Raw genomic sequence first — 25716 nt, 5'->3', positions numbered from 1 at the left:
CAGGCTCCAACTCCCAAATTCCCGTACTGGTCTTCTAAAGAACAGCTTGGTCCTTTAAGTGACACCCCATCGCCACCTCTAACCTGTGATATGTATCAAAACCCTCACCAGGATTTTCTATTCAGCAAAGAGCCACCTTTGTAGGTTTCCACCTCTTATAGGCCCAAAGCACCTGCCAAAGCTTTCACATTATAGTTTTCCCTTTAAATGATCACATTGCCAAGCAGGGTTTCTATTGAATATTTCTTTGCCCCAAAAGGGTTAGAGACCAGTATTACAAGCTTCAAAATCCTGCTCTTCATAGTTCTGTCAAATGATCTGACAATCATACTACCCTCAGTCCTTCCTTCCTTGCAGCCATGGATGAAACTCTGTTGCTTTATTCCTCCAAGATCTCCCTAGTTCTGCTAACTGCTTATGTGCCCTTCTATTTAATGTTGGCAGTTCCATGAGGAACACCGTAGTGTTTTATTTTTTTCTTTACATTCCATTCAGGGAATGACTAAACAATCATTTCCACACAGAGATGTTGTGGATTACACAAAAATAATCAAAGATGGCTGTTTCTGTCTTGAAATGCTTAATAATTTTATCTGTAAACTTGTGGTTTGTAAGTGAGGTCCATTAAGACAATGGAGCATGAGCCAGGGAAACAGGTCTCTACGTGTGGCCACGGATGTTCCATACAGCATTCACAATGCACCATGCACACTGAATTCCCTGTGGACCCCTGATGTTGCAAGGCCAGCAAGACTCAAAGTGAGCACAAGGTATTCGTGCTGTATCTACAACTGAGTGAGCTGGGTGCTGAGCCCTGAAAGGCCACGCTTTTCCCCTTAGAGCCTAAACTTGTTTTGAAGGCAGAAAGAAGGCAATGATGTCTTAAGAAACATGAAGGAACCATATTGTGTTAGGGTTCTCTAGAGGGACAGAACTAATAGGATATATATCTCTTTCTATCTATCTATCTATCTATCTATCTATCTAGAGAAAGAGACGAGTTTATTAAGTATTAACTCACATGATCACAAGTCCCACAATAGGCTGTCTTCAAGCTGAGGAGCAAGGAGAGCCAGTCCGAGTCCCAAACTGAAGAACTTGGAGTCCAATGTTCCAGGGCAGGAAGCACCCAGCACAGGAGAAAGATGTAGGCTGGGAGGTTGGGAGGGTAGGCCAGTCACTCTTTTCGCATTTTTCTGCCTGCTTTATATTTCTAGCTGTGCTGGTATCTGATTAGATGGTGACCATCTAGATTAACAGTGGATCTGCCTTTCCCAGGCCACTGACTCAAATGTCGATCTCCTTTGGCAACATCCTCACGGACACACCCAGGATCAATACTTTGCATCCTTCAATCCAATCAAGTTGACGCTCAGTATTAACCATCACACATATCATATCTTTTCTTATTCGTGCACTTCTTTATATTAAACACCTGATTATGCCAAAAGGCCAGTCCATAGTCCTTTTGCCTTTCAGTCCTTCCTTACTCATGAGTGTGTCCCAGGTCGAGAGTGGAAGTAGAATTCATGCATATAAAGTGCGATGAAAACAGGTAAGTTCACTTTGTGCAGCGTGGTTCTGGTAAAAAACAAAATACATATGCATGTATAAGCTATGAAGTACAAATTGTATCATTTCTGTGATTCCACAGATGAGTTCAGTGCACTTATATTAGTATTTAAAACTGGCATTGCACAACGTCACGATGAATGGTAGACTTCATGCTAACAATTTAAATCTAAATTTTTCTTGGAATGATATTAGATAACCCATAAAAACACTATGAAAAGGGAGAAACTGAGAGGAAAGAAAAAGTTTTATATTTTATGACCTTAAAGTCACTTTCCTTCTGTTTTTTGAACAAGGAAGCTCTGCACTTTTCTCTGAGCCCCACAAATTATGCAGCCAGCCTTGCAGCAGGGAACAATCAAAAGCTTCTTTCCTGGGGGTCTAGTGAGGGATGTAAAAAACAAATATGTTAATAAACAATATGCAATATATAATGTTCGCTAACAATCAGCGCTGTGCGAAACTAAAACTAAAGAGGCCAGGATGGCTACAGCAAGCCGGGGGACAGCTGAGAATTAGATGTAAATTCTGAGCGATGGGAAGGGCCCTGGATTTTAGGGCGTTGTGCATAAGAGTAACCAGATCTGCTCTACGTTTCAGGAAAGAAAAAAAAATTACCTCTGGCTGGGATTCCGAGAATAGCCCGGAAGGAGGCAGGGTCCCGGCTGGAGAAGCGTGGCTCCAGAGTCGGGGGGTGTGCGGGGCGAGCCCGGGCGGGGGACGCTACCCAACAAGCAGGTTTGGGGAGACTCAAACCTTACATTCTGAGTTTTTAAGCTTCTCTCCTCAAAGCGGGGAACTCACGAACGTTTCGTGAGCGGCTACGGTATGCAGGGCACGGAGCGGAGCCCTAGGGTCACTGACTTGACCAGGACAGCAGAGCAGCTGCAGGATCCGTCGTGTTCCCAGCAATTTTCGTATTTAAAAATGCGTTACCGTTGCTGTTGTTTTCTATATATTGGATGTCTTCGTGAAGAACCCTCAAAAGTGCGACGAACTCCTCCCTGCCAGGGGGCGGCCGTGTGCTCTGAGCACAGCTTCCAGCGAAGCCGGCCAGGTCCTCCAGGGCACCGAGAGAGCCGGCCAGAACGGCGGCGCCCTATCCCGGCCGCGGCAATGTCTGACGGCGCGCCGGAACTGACGGTCTGGTACGCAGGGGCGCTCGGCGGCAACGGCGGCTTTAAACGTCATCGCGGGCGCGACGCCCGAGGGGCGGTCTGGGGTTTGGCTGTCCGGAAGGTGCCGCGGCGAGACCGGCCGGGAAGATGCCAGTGGCGGTGATGGCGGAAAGTGCCTTCAGTTTCAAAAAGTTGCTGGATCAGTGCGAGAACCAGGAGCTCGAGGTAGCCCTTTGCGTTGCCTGGGAGAAACTGTGGAGTAGTCTTAGGCCCCGGGGCTGCACCAGTTTCCAGGGTAACGGGGTCTGAGGCTCGCGGGGCGGGCGCGGGAGGTGGACGTGTGGAGCCCTGACCGTCGCGGCCCGGTCTCCCCTAACTCACCGGACCTTTTTGTTATATGTCTTCAGCTTGTGATCCCGAAAACCCTGTGCATCTTTGTTCCAGCACCTACCGATAAGCTCATATTAATTAGACATCTTTCATTCCCAGTATCGGGTTGGGAGAGAGTAGTAGTGTGGATTTTATCAAATATCTTTTTATACACACACACACCAACACACACACCCCAAAGCGCACACACACACCAAGAAAGACGTGACCATTGTAACCTTTCCTTAACTCACAGAGCCTTTCTCGTAATGTCAAGTAAGCTTACCATTTTGTCTTTAGTAAGACAAATGAAAGTTATGCAGCTGTTAACGTTTTTCTTAGACACTGAAAAAGCGTTTATATCATTAGTTTTAAAATTAACTAAAGGAGACAACATCCAGAAGAAGCAGCTCACTAATAGATACTTCCCAGTTGAGTTAAAATTGAAAGAATTGTCTTTGCAACGCAGCTGTGGTGATTTTCTGTCTCTTATTCAGGACGCTTGATGTAATGGGCAGAATCAGAATGCTTCAGGAATCTGTCGAAATTGTTTCTTATACTAGTAAGATCATTTAAATGGGAATTTGAGAACTGGGGAAGGGGATCCGCTTACATATTCTTGAATGTATAGAGAAACAGGCCCAAAGGGAGATAAATCAAAGCTGATGACGAATATAAACTTAATACTCAGGATTTTCGTGTTTAATACTTTTCTAAGCTGTTTCTAAATCTATACTAGGACTATAAGATTATTTATAATCTTAGACTAAAAAGGCTTTTTAATTAGCATTTGTAAAATATTATTTCAAAAATGAAAGTTAAAGGGTAAATGAGGTTTTTTAAATTTTGTGTTGTTTTGTTTTGTTTTCATTTTTGGCCTTCTAGGCCCCTGGAGGAATTGCTACACCCCCAGTGTATGGTCAGCTTCTAGCTTTATATTTGCTCCATAATGACATGTAAGTACGTTTAACCTAAAGCCAAGAGCAGCAGGTTTCTCAAAAGTTATATGGAAATATTTCTGCCCTGAAGTAGCACCACCAGACATAGGCGCAACGAGCTACCTCTTTTATTGTAATAACTATTACATCTATTTCCTATTGAATCATAGCTTAATGAATTATGATTAGGTCGTCATTGTCTTATATATACTTTCTAGAAAACATTTCCATTTATTATGAGAAATATGTCAGTAAATTCATTTAATCTTTGTCTTTTTAAAATACTTTTATGATCTCTATTTACTTCATATTAATAAAACAAAAGAAGTGGAAAGAGAAGATTGCAGCCAAGAGATTCATTATGAACATGTATGAGATTTCTTGAAAGTTTTTTTTTATTTTTAATTATTCCTATTTCACGTTCACATGGAAAAGTCAGAAAGCATAACTATGCTAGGCCAGGCGTGGTGGCACACGCCTGTAATCCCAGCACTCTGGGAGACCGAGGCAAGTGGATGGCTTGAGTCCAGGAGTTTGAGACCAGCCTGGGGATTATAGTGAAACCCTATCTGTTCTAAAAATACAAAAAATTAGCTGGATGTGGTTGCGCGTGCCTCTGATCCCAGCGACCTGGGAGGCTGAGGAGGGGAGAATTACCTGAGCCCAGAAAGTCGAGGCTGCAGTGAGCCGATATTGCGCCACTGCACTGCAGCCTGGGCGACCAAAGTGAGACCCTGTCTCAAAAAGAAAGCATAACTGTGCAAAAAAAAAAAAAAAAAAAAAACTCCTGTAGTTCTCCTGTAGACTCACTGATCATTCCTGATAAAATTTTATTTTAAATTGTTCCAAAACCTTTCTTTTATATCTTTCTAAAAACTAAATTGAAATTTTTATTACACATGTAAGTTTTTTTTTTATTTTTTGTAAAACTATCCTTATATGTTTGTCGTAGTTCAAGCCTCCAAACCCATACAAACTCCTGCCTCGGAAGCTTTGTACCCGCTGGTAGGAGGGACTGTGACAGGGAGAGAAGTGTTGTGCACTGTGCTTATTGTCAGGAAGTGCTGGAGCCTTCATAGTACATACGTTTGTTTACTTTTATATCCGAATAAATCATTTGGGCCGTTCTATACGTCCTCGTGTTTTTAGTGTGCTGTTGCCTTAATTTAGGATATGGATTATTATTTTGAAAAAGTTCACTAGAAATGGCAAAATATTACTTTGGTAAAAATATTTCATGTCCTTTTTATCTGGAAAACTACTATTGTTTCCCCAAAACAAATTCATATAACACTAAATTTGACTTTGTGTTACATAAAGTCTACTTCTGAATGTTTGCCTTGGGACCTGAGAGTTTTTAACATTTACGGAGATGATTATGTTTTTAATCGATTATTCTTCTTTGTGGTGGCGTAAATTAGGAATAATGCAAGATATCTTTGGAAAAGAATACCACCTGCTATAAAATCTGTAAGTATCCTTTAAACCTGCCTTACTGCTTTAATGTAATGACATTCCCTTAAATGGCAACCTTTTATAAGTTTCTGTTTTCTGTATGACGTCCTAGAAGTAGTCATCAAACTAGTATTAAGGATTCAAAATAAATCTTCCGAGTCCTCTAGTCAGAAATTTGAATTTTGCTGGGATGATGTAGAATTTGTGCCCAGTTCCTACTGATTAGATTTCTTGAGACACTTCTATGTGCAGCTTCCCTAGTTAAACAGCGGAGCCAGTTTAGATGAAGGAAGGTCCTGGAGGTGGCGGAAGCAGCCGAGGTGGTTACTTATTTTGAAACTGCCATTGTTTACAAGAATATTCTAAGAATGATTCACAGCAATAAGATTATTTTTGCTAATTAGGATTTTTAATTTCTTATTTTGGATGGGAGATTAGAAGAAATAGCCTGTGAAAAAGTTCTTCCAAAGTGGAATGAAGTAAAATTTTAATGTCAGATGATTCCATGTGTCTAACATGAGCGTAAAGTGAAATTTTTAACATTCTCAGGATATTACCAAGAATTCATCTGAACTTTTGTTCATTGTCAATATTCATCAAGAGATCAGATTAGTATTTTTACTTTTTTTTTTTTTCTCACACATCCTGTTAAGTAAGATTGAAATATTCCTCAACTTCTTTGGCTAAATAAAGATCAACTATAAATTATGCACATAAGTTTCAGTGATATTAGTGGAAACTCTGTCCTTAGAGAGGCTACAATGTGTGACATCTTAGATTGACATTCTCTATTGTTAACCATTTTGCTATTACTTTTGACCTAAATATACATACATAATATATCTATGAAATACAAAGACAGCATCTTTAAAAACAATGCTTAAGCTAATTAGTCCCCAGGCTTAATTCTGAAATGGTTTTGGACTACTTTCTCATGCCTTAATTTGCTGTTGTAAGTAAAAATGTGTATCAGGCCTACAGATAAATTTTACCTTACTGCTCATAGTGTTTAAAAACCCTTTTGATAGTGATTGGGCTGAAAAAGTAATTGCATCTTTTAAAATAAATGTTGAATTAGGTTTTAATGATGTAGCTAACAAGTTTTTGTATCATTTCTGGTATTTTGTTTTAAGATACAATCATTGGTACATTTACAGAGTGAATACCCTCTAAGGCAATAATATTTATTACAGGCAAATTCTGAACTTGGGGGAATTTGGTCAGTAGGACAAAGAATCTGGCAGAGAGATTTCCCTGGGATCTATACAACCATCAACGCTCACCAGTGGTCTGAGTCGGTCCAGCCAATTATGGAAGCACTTAGAGGTAGTGTTTTTTTGTGATTAAAAATGAAATTAGATGAGACTTAGTCCGTGAGTGCTGCAGTGTTGAAGTAATCATCAGTGGTGTGTGTTTAAGTAGATATTTTTGATAGGTGAAAAGAGCAGTTTTCAAAATTGTTTAGATTTGCCCTCATCATGCTGCTTCATTTTTTGTTGCTTGAGATTACATTGGCTCCTCTGCCTGTGTTGTTTCTTAATTCTATATAGAAACTGCTCGTCAGTTTTAAGTTTTGTTTTGTTTTTGTTTTTGTTTTTGCTATTAAAATGAGATCTTTTAATATTCTAACAAGTTTAAGGTATGGGTTTGTAGAGATGTGAAAATAGAGACTGCTCTTTGAATTTTGTCAGCCTTAGCCTTTGATAGGTGTTGTCTTAAGCTTCTGGATTTTGTAACTAATCAGTTTAATACATAGATGCTCAAATGCATTTTTAATTGCTTTGAAAGATCACAAGCCTGGTGTGACAGAGCACTGATCCCACAATAAAATCTCATTCCCTGCCTCTCGACGTTCTCCCACGCTTAACATTTGCCTCCAGTCATCCTGGTTCACTCTTTATAAAATTGTATAATCTTGTTTTATGTTGTGTACTCTTATTTCTTACTGTTACCCTTACTTCCACAGTTAATATCCACCTTCACTCTATGTCCTCCTGCTGTGGAGGAAGTCAGGGAGCAGGAATTTTTTAGTAACTGTTCATCATTTTGCTAAGGGATATCAGCTTTACAGGGCAGCAGACAGCAAAGATTGTTTCTGAGATGCACATAATTCCCTTGGAATGGTAAAATTCTTAGCATCGTAAAACGGAACAATGTAAGTGACAAAACAGGAGGCAGCTTCTTTAAATGTGAATGAAATGAGCAGAATCCTAAGGCAGGCAGGCAGATGGGAAGGGAGGAGTGTGGAAGAAGATTGCACAGGTATAGCAGGGGCAGTTTCAGAAAGTAGCACCGGAAATTTCCTCTTCATACAAGGCCTGAGGAATTGGTGTTACAGTGGACTTTCGTAGTATCCTTGTGATTCAGCCTTGTGATTGTGCTGGTGCAGTCACAGGCCATGTGCCTTTTCCCAGTGTTACACAGCGGGTTCATTGGCAGGGCTGGGCTTGGGGCTCTTTACTCATTCAGCAAGCATTCTGTTGTGCACGGTCGGGTCTGTAGTTTTACTCCTTCCCAGAGCCTCCTCTCACTGAATTCCATGAGAATGAGAATTGCTGGAAAGAAGTTCAGTAGACCCAGGAAAGGCTATTCAGCATACCATGTGGGAGTTTGAACTCTGGATCCGTGCTTCTGGAGTTTAAATTCTGATTCTTTCCCTTACTGGGGTGACTCCTCAGTGTCTCATTTTCCTCCTTTGTGAAATGTGGTTAGAAGTAGGACTTTTTCAGGTTATAAATGAGTTAATATATAATCATGGACATTATTCTAAAGTACTACAATATTCCTGAACATATCCTGAGACTTTTGCAAATCTCCAGATTCATGAATGGTACTGTGGTTTCCTTTGTAAAATGCAGCCAGGGCAGGATAGTCTCTTAACAGATTGGTCTTACTGATGAATTTAACATTTTGCTTCTTAACATATTAGAAACTTATTTTCTAGCTAAGATCTCTTTCCATTCTATTCTAAATTAGGCACAGTCCTACTAGAAAACTGAAAATGACTTAACTGAAGAGAAGCTAGCGAAAAGTATTTTTGCAGGAAACAAGGGCTGAGGAAGTACCCAGGAACTAGGGAGACAGTAGCCATTCTCATCTGAGGCCTGAAAGGGCAAGGCGAGGGGCCGGTGTTTCTGGGGCTGCCCCATAGGATGGATACAGAAGGTCAGCTGGAGCAAGGCAGGGAAGGGACATGGGAAGTAAATTCCCTGACCTTTCCCAGCCTGTGACCTGATAGACCCCCCTTTGCCAAAGCAGGAGAGCTCAGGTGCCACAAGCATTGGTGGCCAGCCTCCCTGGCTTACAGCATGGCTGGGAAAGACAAGAGGATTCGAAAGGATGGGAGTGACTAGCTCCTCTTCCCTTCTGTCTCCAGCAGAGGCAGAGATGGATGAGCGGCACTTGAGTATTTGTTGAACAACTGAATTTGCGTTCTGTTAGCATTTCTGTTTTCACCAAAAATGTGTTCCATCAACAACTACCACAGATATTAGGTGCTGGCTCAATTTATTCCACTTTCCAGCATGTCATTCTGGGGCCTGAGGTTACAGATTTCACAACTTGGGGATCACAGAGTGACTAGTTGGAATGTAGATGTGATTCATGCCAAGTGGATATTGCAGCTTCTGAGACTAAGAACACTTAGCCTTTATTTTTGCTTCGTCAACTCACTTCTGCCTCCCATTGCATGTTTTTCTTTCCTTTTCCAGTTATATCTTTTTACTTTTCTCTCCCTTTTGTTTATCTCCTCCATTCTTATTGTATTCCTGTTTTATTCCCCACTCTAAAAATATGATCAGAATATTTGAACTGAAGTAAATGTTTTTGAAATATGGTTGGCTTACCAAATGAATATAGTTTTATGGTGTATACTTTTGTTTCTCTAAAAAAAATATATTTCTTTTCCATTGTTGGCTCAGTTCTTTTCCATTGAATGTCTGCAGCCTTAATAGAAAACGTGTCTTGGTGTTGTAAAGTCTGTTAGGTTACAGGCTGGTTAAAGGAAGGAAGGAACCTACAATAATAAGTGTAAAGCCACAGAAGGAAGAGCGGACAGACAGTGGCTGAGTGAAAGCTGGAGAGGATGTCAGGCTCAGTATGAAGGGAAGGCACGGGAGTGTCAGCAGTTTTTAAGGAATCTGAGAAAACAAAGCCTGAGTGTTGGAGTTGTGCCCCATTTTGGTCCTTGTGATACCGTCAACAAGCATGTATTTGGCATAGATTTCACTGGAGATGCTAGATGTTTGGGGGACTATAAAGATAAGAGATAGCCCTTCCTGTTGAGAAGTTTGGAATAGAATTGAAAAGAAGCGGGTAGGTGGAACAGTGTCTGCCGCGTAGGTGGAAAGTTGCTTGTTAAAGTAGAAGTGTAAACGATACTGCTGAGTTTAGAGAAGGGCAGAGATCGTAATGAATTATAAACAGACTTAGGAATGGTAGAGCGCAGACAGGAGGGCATTTCAGGCCACGGAACAGCGTAAACCAAAAGCCCCGGTGGGAGAAGGTGTAAGACTTGTCTGAGAGCCAGTGGACTAGTTTGGCACAAAGGGTATCTGAGGGAATTGGTGTAGTTTGACAATGTCCCAGGAATGGAGAGAAGATTTTAAATACGTTAGGGTGTTTGTTTTACATATGTCCACTGGCCTATTAAATATGGAAAGTAAGATCCAGAATATTTCCTAAGCATGTGGACAGCCAGGTGGAGGAGCTCTTGCGTTACCACAAAGCACTGCACAGGAAGAAAGGCCAGCTGGTTCCACAGTGCTCAACTCCGCATCACTCCTGAATTGATTTATGTGGGTATGTGAGCCAGGGGACAATCCTAAATGCCATTTTCAGGAAAGTTTTTGTTGCTGGTGTTGTTTGGCAGTCTCTTCTTAGACTCATTCTTTCAGGGTGGGAATTTTAGGAGTTTGAACCTTAATTCAGTCAAGAGTTTGATGCAGACTTGAAGAGTGCCCCAGTTACTGGATCTGTTCCGTGACTCCCAGGTGTGGTCCTGTATTAGAGACGTTTTTGAAAAGGACAGCTGATACAAATCAGTTTTCTGCTGCTTTGATTACAGCATTTGTGAATAAAATAAGTACATTTATACCCCCATTACGTAAACGAACTGTATTTTCTTAGGGTTAGAGCCTTGTGTTTAGTAACCCTTTTCCATCTTTGTAATTTTCATTATCTGAGATTTTTCATCCGAGAAGAAGTGTAAGAAATATATTTTTTTATTCAGTAATATTTGAACCCCCTTTACATACTGGACATATATATTTGTATCTATAGGCACAGAAATCTTTGGGTTCATCTGGTCTTGCTTGTGAAAACTGGACAAGGACAGTGGTGTGATATAGCGATGTGTTTTGAAAATACCTGCTCCCCTGGTTCACTCTTTGCCAACCCTCCACTCCCACAATAGATGCAACAAGGAGACGCGCCTTCGCCCTGGTCTCTCAAGCGTATACTTCAATCATCGCTGATGATTTTGCAGCCTTTGTTGGACTTCCTGTAGAAGAGGCTGTGAAAGGTATTTTTGGCTTACTTTTTACTTTACAAGGAAAATGGAAAATACAAGTGTGAATTGTAGGTTCACAATCTCCTCTGAAACGCTTGAAACAGAATATGCTTTTGGAGTCCAGGCAGTGTTTTTTGAGAGGTGATATGAAACAGGTGTTGTGGAACACCCAGCAGGCACCCTGCAGTCAAGCATATTAATAGTTCTGTGGCAAGCAAATGCATGAATATCCACACAGTTGATTACAAAAATATGTCTTAATTAGCCTCTTTACTCATATCTGGAAATCCTTATTTCGCCCTTATTTGGTAAAGGCGGCATCATCCCCACATCCCTTTTCAGCCCATTTTCCCTGCCATTTCTGACCCATACCCTAGGCGCTTGCTTGCTCCCCACTCACACCTACCTGCTGGTCTCTCCAAATGTAACTTCGCATTTTCATTTCTCAGCTGATGCCCAGACTAATCCTTCCTCTTGCTCGTTGCTATAGAATATTGTATACACCTGGCCGGGTGCAGTGGCTCACACCTGTAATCCCAGCACTTTGAGAGACCAAGGCAGGTGGATCATGAGGTCAGGAGTTCGAGACCAGCCTGGCCAACATGGTGAAAACCCATCTCTACTAAAAATACAAAAAATTAGCTGGGCATGGTGTTAGGCACCTGTAATCCCAGCTGCTTGGGAGGCTGAGGCAGGAGAATCATTTGAACCTGGCAGGCGGAGGTTGCAGTGAGCCGAGACTATGCCACTGCATTCCAGCCTGGGCAACAGAGTGAGACTCCGTCTCAAAAAAAACAAAAACAAAAAAAGAATATTGTATACACCTTGTTGCATTGTTTTACCATGGTTGACATTTTTGATTCTCCAGCTACAATATGAGCTCCATCAAGCACCACATCCTAAATTTCCAGGGCCTAGCATAGTTCTAGATACATGAAGATAGGTTAATGAAAGTTCTTATACTAAGTTATTAAATACTTTTATTTATTCTTTTGGCTCTTAAAATTGATCCGTCATTTATTTTCTATATATAAAATACTTCAGAGTTCACACTCTCAGCTGACCACCTGGATGTGAATCCTGGTACCACCCATCCCTGATGCTAGTGCCTGTGTGACTTAGAACAAATCACTTGAATTCCCTCAACTTCATTTTCCATACCTGTCAAATGATGGCCCTGTATCCCACTTCATAGAGTTGTGGTGGTTACATGAAATTATCCCTATAAAAGCACGTAGTCTGATACCTACAGGTAAACCTTCTGTATATGGAAGCTGTTTTTATTATTGCCGTTTTTGTTATTACTGATATGATGATCACAAAAGGCACTATATGAGTTTTCCTTATGTTTGCTTTAAATAATACTGATTAGGTTAATACTATAATGTATTCTTGACAGAAAACTAACCATCTTTTAATGATTATAGCAGCCTAATAGAGTAAAATGAGGCTTTGATACCTGTTTCAGAAATATTTCAATAATAAGTTTCCATGCTCTTTGTGATATACCTTTCTAGTAAAAATGCATATGGTGGGTTATACTAAACACATCAGGTCTTCTGTACAACTAATGTCATGGACAAGTTTTGGATTTTGTGGGGTGTTTTATTCTTTCCGCATCTTTATGTATAATACACTTTTTTAGGTATATTAGAACAAGGATGGCAAGCTGATTCCACCACAAGAATGGTTCTGCCCAGAAAGCCAGGTAGGTGGAGCTTTCACACATTTATGCAGCATTGAACTCTTCTAAGACTGCTTCAGGTTTTCAGGCTTTGATTTTTGATAATTGGATATAAAATTCTGCTATACTAACATAATGGAAATAACTCATTTTAAATAAAGCGTCGACAGGGTAGAAAGAATCTTTTAAAGATCATGATTTATTTTCTAATGTCAGTTATTTCTAATGATGGAAATAACACATTTTAAATAAAGCATAGTAGACAGGGTAGAAAGGGATCAGCTAGTTTAAACTCTTAAAAATGTATTTCCTGTATATAAATGATTTTATATAGGTGTTTCATGGTCCTTCTTACACCGTAGGTTTTACTAAATATTAATCTCCATCTTATGGAGCCATTTGTAACTGAGCTTATCCTTCATATCCAAACTGTTGTCTGTATTTTTAAAAAAGCTTAAATATTCAACTGCCCCCCTTTTCTGCTTGCTCTCAAGTCATACGGGCACTTTTCCTGTGGCTTCCACTTTCACAGAGTTAACTTCTCTAGCCCTCCTTTTAAGGCCTTAATTTCTGTGACCTGCCCTTGTTGTCATTATCTGAATTCCCAGCCCCTCAGTCTTGCTGTTGGAAGTGAGCCACACTCATTCCTGCCTGATAGTTTCTCTTCCTTCTGCTGACCAGGAGTGGCCTTTTCTGCCAGGTCTTTAGAGCCAGGCTTAATGCCCACTTCCATAAACCCGCCTGCATCCACGTCAACCCAAATTTCCTTCCACCTACTCGGAATGCCTACGTTTAGACATTGTTGAACGTACAGTAAAGGATTCTCAATGTGCTCAGCCCTTTGAGTTACAAAGAGTGGGAAGACATGATCCCAGTCAAGTGAGATAGTGGGGAAGAGTAACATAATGAAGACTTATAATAGAGGACAGTTATTATCCCTGTTTGAGAAATAAATGGCCATAAATGCATGTTGTGCTGAAAATCGCATGTTCTATGAAAGGTCTTTACAATGACTTTTGTAAAGTGAGCTGTACTTTTTTTTTTTTTAATTTAGTTGCAGGGGCCCTGGACGTTTCCTTTAACAAGTTTATTCCCTTATCAGGTATGTATTTTCATATGCACATTTTTAAAATGGCTCATTGTTCCTGATTTCTTTTTTGTAGTATATATATGTATGTGTGTGTGAGTGCGTGTATCTATTTCTTACCTTGTGAACAGAGGTTGAATTGCACACGTGTAATAATACATCTGGTCACGAGAGTGGAACTGGGCTCCCCAGAGCTTGCCTCCTCTGGGCCAGCTGCAGAGCCTTCTTCCTCTCATGCTGGGGAGGCCCGCCAGAGCTGCTCACCAGCACTGTCATTCAGAAGGCATCCTGAGGCTGACATGTAGCAACTTCAATGTTGGGATGTAAATTCCTTGAGGTTCTTTGTGGGTTTTTTTTTTTTTTTTGGTTCATTGACAATTTAATATTCTTCAATGAAGCCTGGGGCATGGTAGGCCTGCTAATTATTTCTTGAATTTAATGTTTCATAAGTAGGGATGTTTTCAAGAAGAGCTGTGATCTTTTAAACGAGATGTCGCTTGATAAAAGTGTCTTTAACCTTTGCATAGAATACTTCAATAACAACATCATCAGACATGCCTTTACTACCAGTTAGGTAAAACCATACTCATAAAAGTTGAGACTTCTTGACTTGCTTTTCAAAAATGTCCAAGGCTCTATGATGTAAGATTTTGTCTAAAACCAGGACAAATCTAAGAAAGTTAACTTACTATTAAAAATTGAAGGCATTAGGGGAGATAGGTGTTGGGGCCAAAGCTTTGTTACAGTGGTATCTAACTTGAAGTGTGTTCATTTCTTTAATGTACAGAGCCTGCTCCAGTTCCCCCAATACCCAATGAACAGCAGTTAGCCAGACTGACGGATTATGTGGCTTTCCTTGAAAACTGATTTATCACTGAGTTCAAGATTCATCTTCAGAATCCTGTATACTGACAAATATCGAAATGTAAAGTTTGTATTTTCAGTTTATTGGATGGCTTAAGCACCTCAGCATTCCTTACTGAGTATGTGATAAAATACATATAGAATATAAAATATACTGTATACATTTCGTCCTTAAACATTATGCTGAATAGTTGTTGAAACAGTTCTCATTTTGTAATACTTAATAATCTGGATGGAGCCCGTCAGTATTACAGTTAATTTGTTTTCTGGTGACTCATAAAATAAGATTTCCTGTTTCCTGTAGAATAGTGTTTGTCAACTGTCTTTTGTCTGCCCCAGCACATGCCACACTCTTACCTGTACCATTGGTTGATAATTGTCATGACTCATTTGGACTTGAAGCAAGACTGTCCCCAGGCACAGTATCGGGATCCCTGGGGATTATGATTCACGCTCTTTGGAGAACATGCTCTCTTTTCACCCCCACCTCCTGAGAGCCACTAATGTAAAATACAGAAACATAGCTGAGGAACAAATAGACTATTTCCATACTAAACCAGTTTGTTGACTTTAGATTTTTTCCAATAGTGTGAGTATATCCATTGCTGGCAGTGGAGGGCTTGCCATGAAAATGCAACTTATTTAAGACATTCATGAGATGTATTAACTTGTGCTGTCTCCTTTTAGAAGGGAAAACAAGTGTGGAATGCATTGTGTGGGCAAAGAAGCTATGAAGATACAGGATACACTTTGTACAACTATCCTGCAGCCCATTGGTTGCTTGTATTTATCCCTTGGCTCAAGTTCTGCCCTTTGGAGAAATACTGAGCAAGTCTTTCATTCTGTGTGTGACAGCCCTCTGAATATTTGAAGTTGTTTGTTGGAACTTCAGGTTGTAACAGCCCTTAGTTCATTTATTCCGCATTTGTTCAATAAATATTTAACTGAATTCTTCAACTATTTCATCTAAGATAGTTTCTGGAAATTTCACTCTCTCGATCTTTCTGTGGACACAGTCTATTTTGTCATTGTCTCAATATGAATCTCTTAAATAGAAATGAGCTGTATGGTGAATCTTTGTGGTGATAATTACATAATTTATTTATTTTAAATGCATTTTAGTGGCTGTTTCAGTTTTTCTTAACATATATGGAAATACTTTTTGAATTGCAATTTTATTTAACCCGGATAGGTAAGTCATATTACAATTCCTTGTTTTACGGTTGAGGAAATGGAAATTTAAGAAGTCAGAGGATCAGTAGAGTGGTCAAGAGAATGACAGTGCCAGTTTTTTTAACTTCCAGATATTAAGTACAAACTGTATTCCTGGTTATTTTTTAAAAGTAGATTAGAGTCAATCCAAATGTTCATTAATAGGGAATTGTTTGAATAAACAACAGTGTAGACTACGCAAGTGTAAAAGGAGTGAAGATCTCTCTACTAAACCGGAATGATCTTCAGAGAGAGAACATAGAAAGCACATGTAGTTTATCTGGTTATTTTGAGGGTAACAAAAGGAGAATGATTACAATTATATATATGTACATATTTCCTTATAATTCAAAATGAAGCAATTGGGGGATATATACAAAATGAATAAAATAGTTCCCTAGAGAGGAAGGAGAGGACAGTGAACTACTACATGGAGAAAAAATAATCTCAGATAACTCAAACACAGTATTTCAATGTTACATTGTCAGTAGGATATACACTAAGGAGAAAAAAAATCTTAGATTAATGAATGTGGTTTTTCATGATTAATTTCACAAAATCTTGATACCATTATTATTAAAAGTATATTATAGATTAGTAATCATGTAACCTTAGACCTCAGTCATCTTAAATTTGACATGAAAACCTCATTATATGCTTTCTTTTTATTGGTAAACAGTAAATATTTCCCACTCCTGTCTACATGAAAAGGTCTAGGGTAATTACAGTTCAGTAACCATGAGCACCACTAGTATCCAGATTGAGTTCTTTCATTTTCATTTGCAATTAAAAGGAATAAGAACTTATTTGTAAAACAGCTAATAGGTCCACGGCAGTAAGTATACAGGTTCATATCTGCTACAAGACGTCCAGGATTCAAGGAAGCTCTTAAAGACTTGGGATTCTGTCAAAGGTTTATACAAGCCAACTTGAAGGGATTTCCACAGGCCATGTAAAAATAAGACAGTTTGAGCATGAAATATTTGTATATGTGTGTATTTTTAATAACTTTTTCACTGTATAAGGCAAGCTAAGTGCTTGATTTCACTTCCCTTTATTACCAGTTTTCAGGACAAATTGATATCCTACCAATGTCGAAAGCCACAGAAATTGAACCTGTAGGGTAGTCAAAAAGCTCATGCTGGAAAATTCCACCTAATAAAGATAAAAATTAGAAAAACAGTACTTGCAGCTCTTAATGAAACAAGGGATCGTGGAAATATATATCAATGCTGTTGAGACCACAGAGTAAGAAAATGAGATTGAGCATAAAATACGTCCGGTACATCCATCAGCCTATCTTTGTGCTCGGGCTCTTTCTGAGCCAGCAATCTGCGTACAAGTGTAGCCTGACAGCACCGTGCTCCGGATCCATTGAATATCTCTACAAGTTTGCTCTGGGACTTACCCTGGCACTACTAGCAGGATGCCCACACAGACCTGGGTAAGAGAGCGTTAGCCCCATGGGCAGCCCTTCAGCAGTTGTGAACATGACACGCGGAATAAACACTCTCTTCCTTGTCTCAGGGCAGACTAGTTGCGATGTGCTCTATACCTGCTTCCTCAAAAAGAATCCCAAAAAGATTGAGCTGTGGTATCCCGTGGTCATAAGCTCTCTAACGCAGCCTTCGATTGTTTTTTCCTCCTTCCTTGTTTTACTTTTCCTGATTCCCTGTCTCTTGTTCCCAGAGATAAACAGAAGTGATCTGTCTGCATACCTGTATATACCTATGCTATTCTGCCTTGGGGCGGGGATCGGGGACCTAATCAAATCAAAGGGAAATGTATAATACATGAATCAGGTTGAAAGCACCTGTATTTAATTATATACATATACACACACACACATATATATATATACACACATATAATTGAAGCTTTAGATCGCTACTTTACATAAAATGTGAGAATTAATGGAACAAGTTAAACATCCCACTAAGAATCAGCCAGTTCCAGAATGTGGGAAATTTAACAGGATTAGTGAGTTTGCTTGAAAAATAAATGACAAAGTCAGGGGGTGGTAAATATGAGCATTTCTGCTCCTGGGTTGAAGGGCCTTGAGGCCAACTCGGAACTGTGTCAATAACTGTAATAGGTGGATACCCACATTTATCCCTTGAGAGGCATCAGCCCCTAAATCAATGTGGAATGCGGAGCTAAGATTTGAGAGTGCTACAATGAGGTCATCTGCGGCAGTTCTTTGCAGGTCAGTGGTGGGTGTTTGCTTATTCCACTGGGCACAGCAAGATTCAAGCTTTGCCTGGTGAGGGGTCCGCTGCTGAATAACAACCTGTGGAATTTGGGCACTTTCAAAGGGCTGGGGTGATAACAATGGAGACTTGAGAGGGCTAAACCACACTGTTTACCCTTCAAAACATTTGGTGAATTTCTAAGCTGCCTAGGGTGGGAGTCCAAAAAGCAAGTCAAAAACCTTGAGAAACAATTCCATTTTCCTGGAGTCTTGCTGTGTCAGCGCTCCATTAAACAGGTTGGTGGGTGGGGGAAGGTGTTTGCTTATAAGTATAAACCAGAAGTAGAATATCAGTAAAACTGCTCCTAGAAAACAGGTCAATATAAAATACTAAGCTGAAGTACAGAAATGAAACAGTGAAACTTAACTGGCCATTGTGTTGGAGACGTGTGGTACACAGCATAGCGATCTACCATTTATCTAATTGGAATCCAAGGAAGAGAGATAATATAGAGTGGAAAAGTAGAAGTACCAGCCCAGAATTTTCTGAAAGTGATGAGAGAAATCAAGCCACAGATTCAAAAAGCTCAGAAAACCCCCACAGAGGATCTATGCAAAGAAAACCACACCCAGACAAAAATAGTAAAACTACTGAAATCCAGAGACAACGAGAATATATTAAAAGCACAGAGTAAGGACTGGGGGGGGCATTGTCTTCAAAGAAGTAGTGGTAAAGCCAGACAGTGAAATGGCATTTATAACATGTTGAAAGAAAAATAAAATCCTAACTATTGTATACAAAAGATACTCTTAATATTCCTGTGTTCTTACATTTAAAAGTTGGAAAAAGATATACCACTGCAAATACTAACCAAAAGAAAGTTGGTGCATCTTTGAAAGTAAGATGTCTGTGGGTTCTACATCTGTAATTCAACCAACTGTGGCTCAAAAATATTTGAAATTAAAAAAAAATACAGCATAACAATTATACATTGCATTGTATTAGGTATTAAATCTAAAGATAAAGTATACAAGAGAAGGTGTATGGGTTATTTGCAAATACTGTTATATAAAGGATACAAGAGAATGTGTATGGGTTATTTGCAAATACTGTTATATAAAGGACTCTCATCTACAGATTTTGTATACTCGGCGGTCTTGAAGCCAAGTATATCCCCTGTGAATATCCAAGGGTGATTGTATTAGACAAAGTCGACCTCTAGGCAAGAAGCATTATTAGAGATAGATAGTGATTTTTAATGAAAAAGGTTGCATATAGTTTCCTTCTGTAACAAATTACCACAAACTTAATGGCTTAAAACAACACAGATACATTACCTTACAGTTCTGCAGTTCAGAAATCTGAAATGGGTCTCACTGGGCTTATGTCAATAGGGGCTGCATATTTTTCTGGAGGCTCTAGGGGACAAGCTGTTACCTTGCCCTTTCCAGCTTCTAGAGGCCACCCACATTTCTTGGCTCACGCCGTTCTTTCTCCACCTTCAAAGCCAGCAACATTGGGTAGAATTATGTTCACACTGCTCGCTCTCTGGTTCTCTCTTCTGCCTCCTTTCTTCCACTTTGAAGGACCCCTGTGATTATATTGGCCCCACCTGGAAACTCAGGATAATCAGTCTATTTTGAGATGAGCTGATTAGCAATCTAGTTCTGTCTGCTATCTTAATTTCCTTTTCCCATGTAACCTGAGATTCTACAGATTCGAATATAGACATTTTTGGAATATTCAAATATAGACATTATTCTACAGACATCAGTCCAAAAGGCAACAGGAATATGTAGCAATTCTAGTTTTATATTCAAAATATAATCAAGTGGAAGTTGACAGAACTAAAAGGAGAAAAGTCATCTATAGTCATACTGGAAAACATACCACTCATATTAGCTGATGGCATGAACAGACAGTATCACAAAGAATATAGAAAAGGTGACAGACTTGATCTAATTGGGATACATAAAACACTAACCAACAATGACAAAATGTAATTCATTTTATGCTGTGTAAACCACTTACCAAAATTGGAGACATAAAGGCCCATAAAGCCCTAATACATTCCAAAGAGTAGGCATCAAAATGAGTGCATTCTCTGAAAACAGTGGGATGAAGCTAGAAAGCAATAAAGCCATATGGATTACTAGGAAATCTCTAGCTGCTTAGAAATTATGTAGTTGTCTGGGCATGGTGGCTCACACCCATAATCCTAGCACTTTATGAGGCTGAGGCAGGACAATCTCTTGAACCCAGGAATTCAGAATTCAGGACCATCCTGGGGAACATAGACCCCTGTCTCTACAAAAATATAATTTAAAAAAATCAGCTGGGCATGGTGGTGCATGCCTGTGGTCCCAACTACTTGAGAGGCTGAGGCAGGTGGATCACTTGAGCCTGGGAGGTCCAAGCTGCAGTGGGCCATGATTATGCCACTGCACTCCAGCCTGGACAACAGAGTAAGACCCCATCCCAAGGAAAGAAAGAAATTATGTAGTATACTTCTCAATTACCTATGAGACACAGAAGAAAACATAAATTAGAAATATTTAAGGAATTCATCCAAGGCTAAGATCGAAGATAACATATAGACTTAAAAGCAATTACTAGAAAAGAGGCTGAAAACCAATAATCACAAATCAAATTCAAATAAAGTTAGAGGGAAACATTAAGACCAAAAATCAATGAAATAGTAAATAAAATTTTAATAGAAATAAGTCAACAAAACTACAGATTGGGGCTTTGAAAAGAAACAAAATTGTTAAGTCTCTAGCAAGAATAATAGGGAGAAAACACAAATTATACACAGCAGTAGTGAAAAAGCAAAAAAGTTGGTAATAGGGCTGTGTGTGGTGGCTCTTGCCTGTGATCCCAACACTTTGGGAGGCCAAGGTGGGTGGATCACTTGAGGCCTGGAGTTCAAGACCAGCCCGGCCAACATGGCCAAACCCCATCTCTAATAAAATAAAAAATACAAAATTAGCCCGGCATGCTGGCGTGCACCTATAGTCCCAGCTAATTGGGAGGCTGAGGCACAAGAATTGCTTGAATCCAGGAGGCAGAGGTTGCAGTGAGCCAAGATCACCCCACTGCACTCCAGCCTGGGCAACAGAGCGAGACTTCATCCCCCCACCAATTAAAAAAAAAAAAAGAAAAGAAAAGAAAAAAAAGTTGGTAATAGGATTTTGTGAGCAATTTTATGCCAAGAAAAAAATTATGTGGACAAATGTTTTGAAAAATGCAACTTAGAGAAATAAAACCAAGAAATAAATCTGACTACACCTATCTGTCAAAGAGAATGACTTGGTTACTAAAATCCTCTCCAAAACACAACACCCGTATAGGGTCACTGATAAATTTATCCATGCATTTAAGAAAGAGCAATAATTTTACACAATTTATTCCAATTAATAGAATACAGTAGAAAAATTGCCAGCTGACTTAAAGAGGCCACAATTTTAAGAGAAAAATACAGAACAATATACTCATGAAGATAGATGTAAAAATCCATATCCAAATGTTAGAAAATCAAATCCATCAATATTTCAAAAGACTATTATGACCAAGTGGAGTTTATTCCAGCATTTAAAAGGCAGTTTAATATTAGAAAGTGAGTGTAATTCACCACATTAACAGAAAAAAGGAGAAGGATCATGCAGTGATTTAAAGAGATGCAGGAAAAGCATTTGATTCAACACTTACTCATGATTTAAAGAAAAACTCTTCGTAAATAAAAATAAAACAATGTCCTTAATCTAATAAGAGTATCCATGGAAAACCTACAGCAGATCTCACACATAGTGGTGAATTACTGAAAGTTTCCTACTTTGTACTGAGATCAAGACAGGTTTATCTGCTGTAATCACCTGTATTCAAAAATTTTTTTTTAATTTTTTAAATTATTATTATTATTATACTTTAAGTTCTAGGGTACATGTGCATAACGTGCAGGTTTGTTACATATGTATACTTGTGCCATGTTGGTGTGCTGTACCCATCAACTCGTCAGCACCCATCAACTCGTCATTTACATCAGGTATAACCCCCAATGCAATCCCTCCCCCCTCCCCCTCCCCCCTCCCCGTGATAGGCCCCGGTGTGTGATGTTCCCCTTCCCGAGTCCAAGTGATCTCATTGTTCAGTTCCCACCTATGAGTGAGAACATGTGGTGTTTGGTTTTCTGTTCTTGTGATAGTTTGCTAAGAATGATGGTTTCCAGCTGCATCCATGTCCCTACAAAGGACACAAACTCATCCCTTTTTATAGCTGCATAGTACTCAAAATTGTACTGAAGATCTTAGTTCATTAAGGTAAGAAAAACAAAGGCATGGGGATTAGGAAGTAAACTGGGTATTATTTATAGATGGTATTTTGTGTTTAGAAAACCTAAAGAATCTAACAAACTATTAAAAATGAAACGTATTGAGGTTACTGGATATAAGATAAACATGCAAAAGTCATTGTATTTCTATATAACAACAATGAATGAATATAAGATGAAACAAAAATAATGTTTCCAGTAGCATCAAACATATCAATAGCTAAAAATAAATTAAGAAATGTACAAGATTCATACACAGGAACTACAAACATTAAGAAAATTAAAGACGCCTAAGTCTTACTCAAATATTGATCTAAATATTTGATGTGTTTGTTGTTTAAATTACAAAGGGATTTTTCTCACTGGAAATTGACAAACTGAATTTAAAATTTATTAACGACTATAAGAGACCACAAATAGCCAATGCAATCTTTACAAAGGACATTAGATGACTTACATCACCAGAGATCAAGACTTTTAAAGCTACATTAGTGAAGACACCTTGGTACTGGTATAAGGATAAACAAAGGGACCAGTGGAATATAGAAAGATCCAAACAGACCCCAATAAAGTCACACCAGAAGTGACCTTTGTTTTCAAAGGTACATTGCAATGCAGGGAGCAGGGAGGGACAGGATTATTTATTTTAATAAATTATGCTATTTAATTTGATATCTCTTAGAAAATACAGTTTGTTTTAAACTCCAACGCATTATAGACATAAAATTATTAACCCTTTAAGGAAAACATGGAGAATATTCTTCCAAACTTAGGATAAATGCTAAAAACATTGATCATACAAGTAAAGATTAAATTAGCCTATATTAATCATAACTACTTATTAAAAGCTACCTACCATTGGCCGGGCACGGTGGCTCAAGCCTGTAATCTCAGCACTTTGGGAGGCCGAGGCGGGCGGATCACGAGGTCAGGAGATCGAGACCATCCTGGCTAACACGGTGAAACCCCGTCTCTACTAAAAAATACAAAAAAATAGCCGGGCGAGGTGGCGGGCGCCTGTAGTCCCAGCTCCTCGGGAGGCTGAGGCAGGAGAATGGCGTGAACCCGGGAGGCGGAGCTTGCAGTGAGCTGAGATCCGGCCACTGCACTCCAGCCTGGGTGACAGAGCGAGACTCCGTCTCAAAAAAAAAAAAAAAAAAAAAAAGCTACCTACCATTAATAGAATAAAAAGACAAGTTACCAACTGGGAGAAGAAAATTTCAATAGATATAGAAGATAATATTGTGTTATGTATAGAAAATATACATAAAGAACTCCTACAAATTAATTTTTAAGTCAGATATAAAACAACTTAAAATATGGTTAATGATATGAATACCCTGCAAAGAGGATATCAAAAATGACCAATAAATATATAAAAATATTAATTTTCGATAGCTATCATGGAAATACTAATTAAAATCTTAATGTGATGCCACAATCTACACTATAATAGCCAAAATTTAAAAAGATATTAAATATGAATTGTTTATGAGGATATGGAGCAACTGGAATTCATGCACTGCACTCCTGGGGGCAAAGTAAGTTGATACAACTACTTTGGAAAATGTATGTTTAACATATGCATACTTGATGACCTGGAAACTCTTAGGCATATTTTCAACAGAAATATCTACATATTATCAACAAAACACATATATTAGCATACTCAGGGATAATTATTCAAAAAAATTCCAAACTATTAACAACCCATTACACTTAGAATGGACAAATTAATTGTAGTATAGTTATAAAATAGAATAATATACCACAGCAATGATAGCTAATGGATTGCGACCAAAAATGACAACATGAATGAACATAACAAATATGATGAATAAAAGACCAAAAAGAATACTATCAGACTTCATATGTGTGCGTGTATGTGTGCATGTCTGTGTGTGTGTGTGTGTAACAGAACTAAAATACAGTATTAGAAGTCAAAATAATGTATACTATTATGCAGGTAGTGACTGGAAGGGGGCACCAACACTTTCTAGGGTGCTGATAATCTGATGATGTTCTGCTTCTTGACCTGTTTGTTGTTTCTTTTTTGAAGGTTCTTTGAGCTGTAGCCTTGTGATATTTACACTTATCTGTAATTTATTATTACTATACTTTAGTAAAATGTTTATTTGAAAGAGGAGGTGCTCATACAATAAAATCGGTAAAATTTAAGATATAAATTGACGTGTAGAAATAAATAGACTTCATTTATATAAAAAATGAGTAGTGATGTGATATAAAGAAAACCTCATTTACAATAGAAACTGGTATGGTTTGGATTTGTGTCCCTACCCAAATATTATATCAAATTGGAGGAGGGACCTGGTGGGAGGTGATTGGATCGTGGGGGCAGGTTTCCCCCTTGCTGTTTTTGGGATCGTGAGTGAGTTATCACGACATCTGATGGTTTTAAAGTGTATAGCACTTTCCCCTTCGTGCTCTCTCCTCCTGCTCCACCATGGGAAGATGTGCCTTGCTTCCCCTTCACCTTCTGCCATGATTGTAAGTTTCCTGAGGTCTCCCAGTCATGCTTCCTGTTAAACCTGTGGAACTGAGTCAATTAAACCTCTTTTCTTTATAAATTACCCAGTCTCAGGTAGTTCTTTATAGCAGAGTCAGAACGGACTAATACAAAGGAGGTAAAATATCTGAGAGAATGAATTTTAAAAGAAATATGTAAAACCATAAGAAAAGCTTCTAAACCCCCTGAAAGGCACTTGATAAAATGGAAAGACATTCCTTGTTCTTGAGGAGAATAACTCAATATTATAAACATGTCAGTTGTTTCCTAAACTAATTTATACATTTAACAGCATTTTAGCTTTTGCGTGGAGCTAAAACATCTCATCATAAACTTCATGTGAAAAAATAAGCAAAGAAAAGGTATAACGTGCTGACAGTGTAGGTCACGAGTCCTACAAGACATAATCTAAAGCAGCATGGCATTGGAGCATGAGTAGCCAATAGAATAGAATAAGAGATGAGAAATAGACCCAAAGTACACAAATGTACTACATGATAAATGTGGTACCTCCAATCACTGGGGTGCAGGTAGGTTTTAATAAATGGTTCTGGGAAAACCTTAGCCACTGGAAAAATATAAAGTTAGATCAATGAGAAAAAAATTATAATGGATCAAGGATCTTAACACTGAAAAGTGAAACCAGGAGAGATCCAAGGTGGCTGACTAGACGCAGTCAGGAAGAGCTTCTCCTATGAGAGAGAATATCATTAATATCAAGTACACTGGCATACTCCAAATAGACCTTCTTAGGCATTGAGAAGGGATAGAGAGACAATGCAGACACTGCAGTTGAAGGAGGAGGAAGCGGGGAAAGCTGTGCATGGCTGCTGGGTGCTAGTACTCCTTCCTGGACCTTAAT

At 38.9% G+C, this 25716-nt stretch overlaps 1 protein-coding gene and 1 long non-coding RNA gene across 3 annotated transcripts in view; one reads left to right on the top strand and one right to left on the bottom strand.

Annotated features, from left to right (window-relative positions):
• Window positions 1-2714, bottom strand: part of LOC117094338 — a 28729-nt gene extending 26015 nt beyond the window's left edge. Inside the window, exons 1-2 of the long non-coding RNA XR_004441509.1 lie at window positions 2509-2714; window positions 1022-1581 (exon numbers count right to left, since the gene is read on the bottom strand). This is a non-coding gene — a long non-coding RNA (uncharacterized LOC117094338). The remainder of the gene's footprint in view (window positions 1-1021; window positions 1582-2508) is intronic.
• On the top strand, window positions 2191-16988 carry COPS8 (COP9 signalosome subunit 8). Of its 2 annotated transcripts, XM_033229785.1 has the most exons (9): window positions 2317-2915; window positions 3557-3621; window positions 3945-4015; window positions 5419-5467; window positions 6646-6778; window positions 10866-10973; window positions 12607-12669; window positions 13700-13747; window positions 14520-16988. In XM_033229785.1, coding segments are annotated over exons 3-9 (483 nt in total). In that variant the 5' UTR covers window positions 2317-2915; window positions 3557-3621; window positions 3945-4013; the 3' UTR covers window positions 14600-16988. The 2 variants fall into 2 exon arrangements, with proteins under 2 accessions (XP_033085675.1, XP_033085676.1); XM_033229784.1 differs by lacking the exon at window positions 3557-3621 and having other exon boundaries at window positions 2191-2915.
• The last annotated feature ends 8728 nt before the right edge of the window (window positions 16989-25716 follow it).

This window comes from Trachypithecus francoisi, unplaced genomic scaffold, assembly GCF_009764315.1.
Source record: "Trachypithecus francoisi isolate TF-2019V2 unplaced genomic scaffold, Tfra_2.0 Lachesis_group13, whole genome shotgun sequence".
NCBI classification, from domain to species: domain Eukaryota; kingdom Metazoa; phylum Chordata; class Mammalia; order Primates; family Cercopithecidae; genus Trachypithecus; species Trachypithecus francoisi.
This window is presented reverse-complemented; position numbering and strand designations above follow the sequence as displayed.

Excerpts from the sequence above, each read along its gene's own strand:
- COPS8 (XM_033229784.1), top strand. The coding sequence starts at position 2,838 with ATGCCAGTGGCGGTGATGGCGGAAAGTGCCTTCAGTTTCAAAAAGTTG. Across the intron at positions 4,016-5,418 it reads TATTTGCTCCATAATGACAT|GAATAATGCAAGATATCTTT; the intron begins GTAAGTACGTTT and ends GGCGTAAATTAG. Across the intron at positions 12,670-13,699 it reads GGTTCTGCCCAGAAAGCCAG|TTGCAGGGGCCCTGGACGTT; the intron begins GTAGGTGGAGCT and ends TTTTTAATTTAG.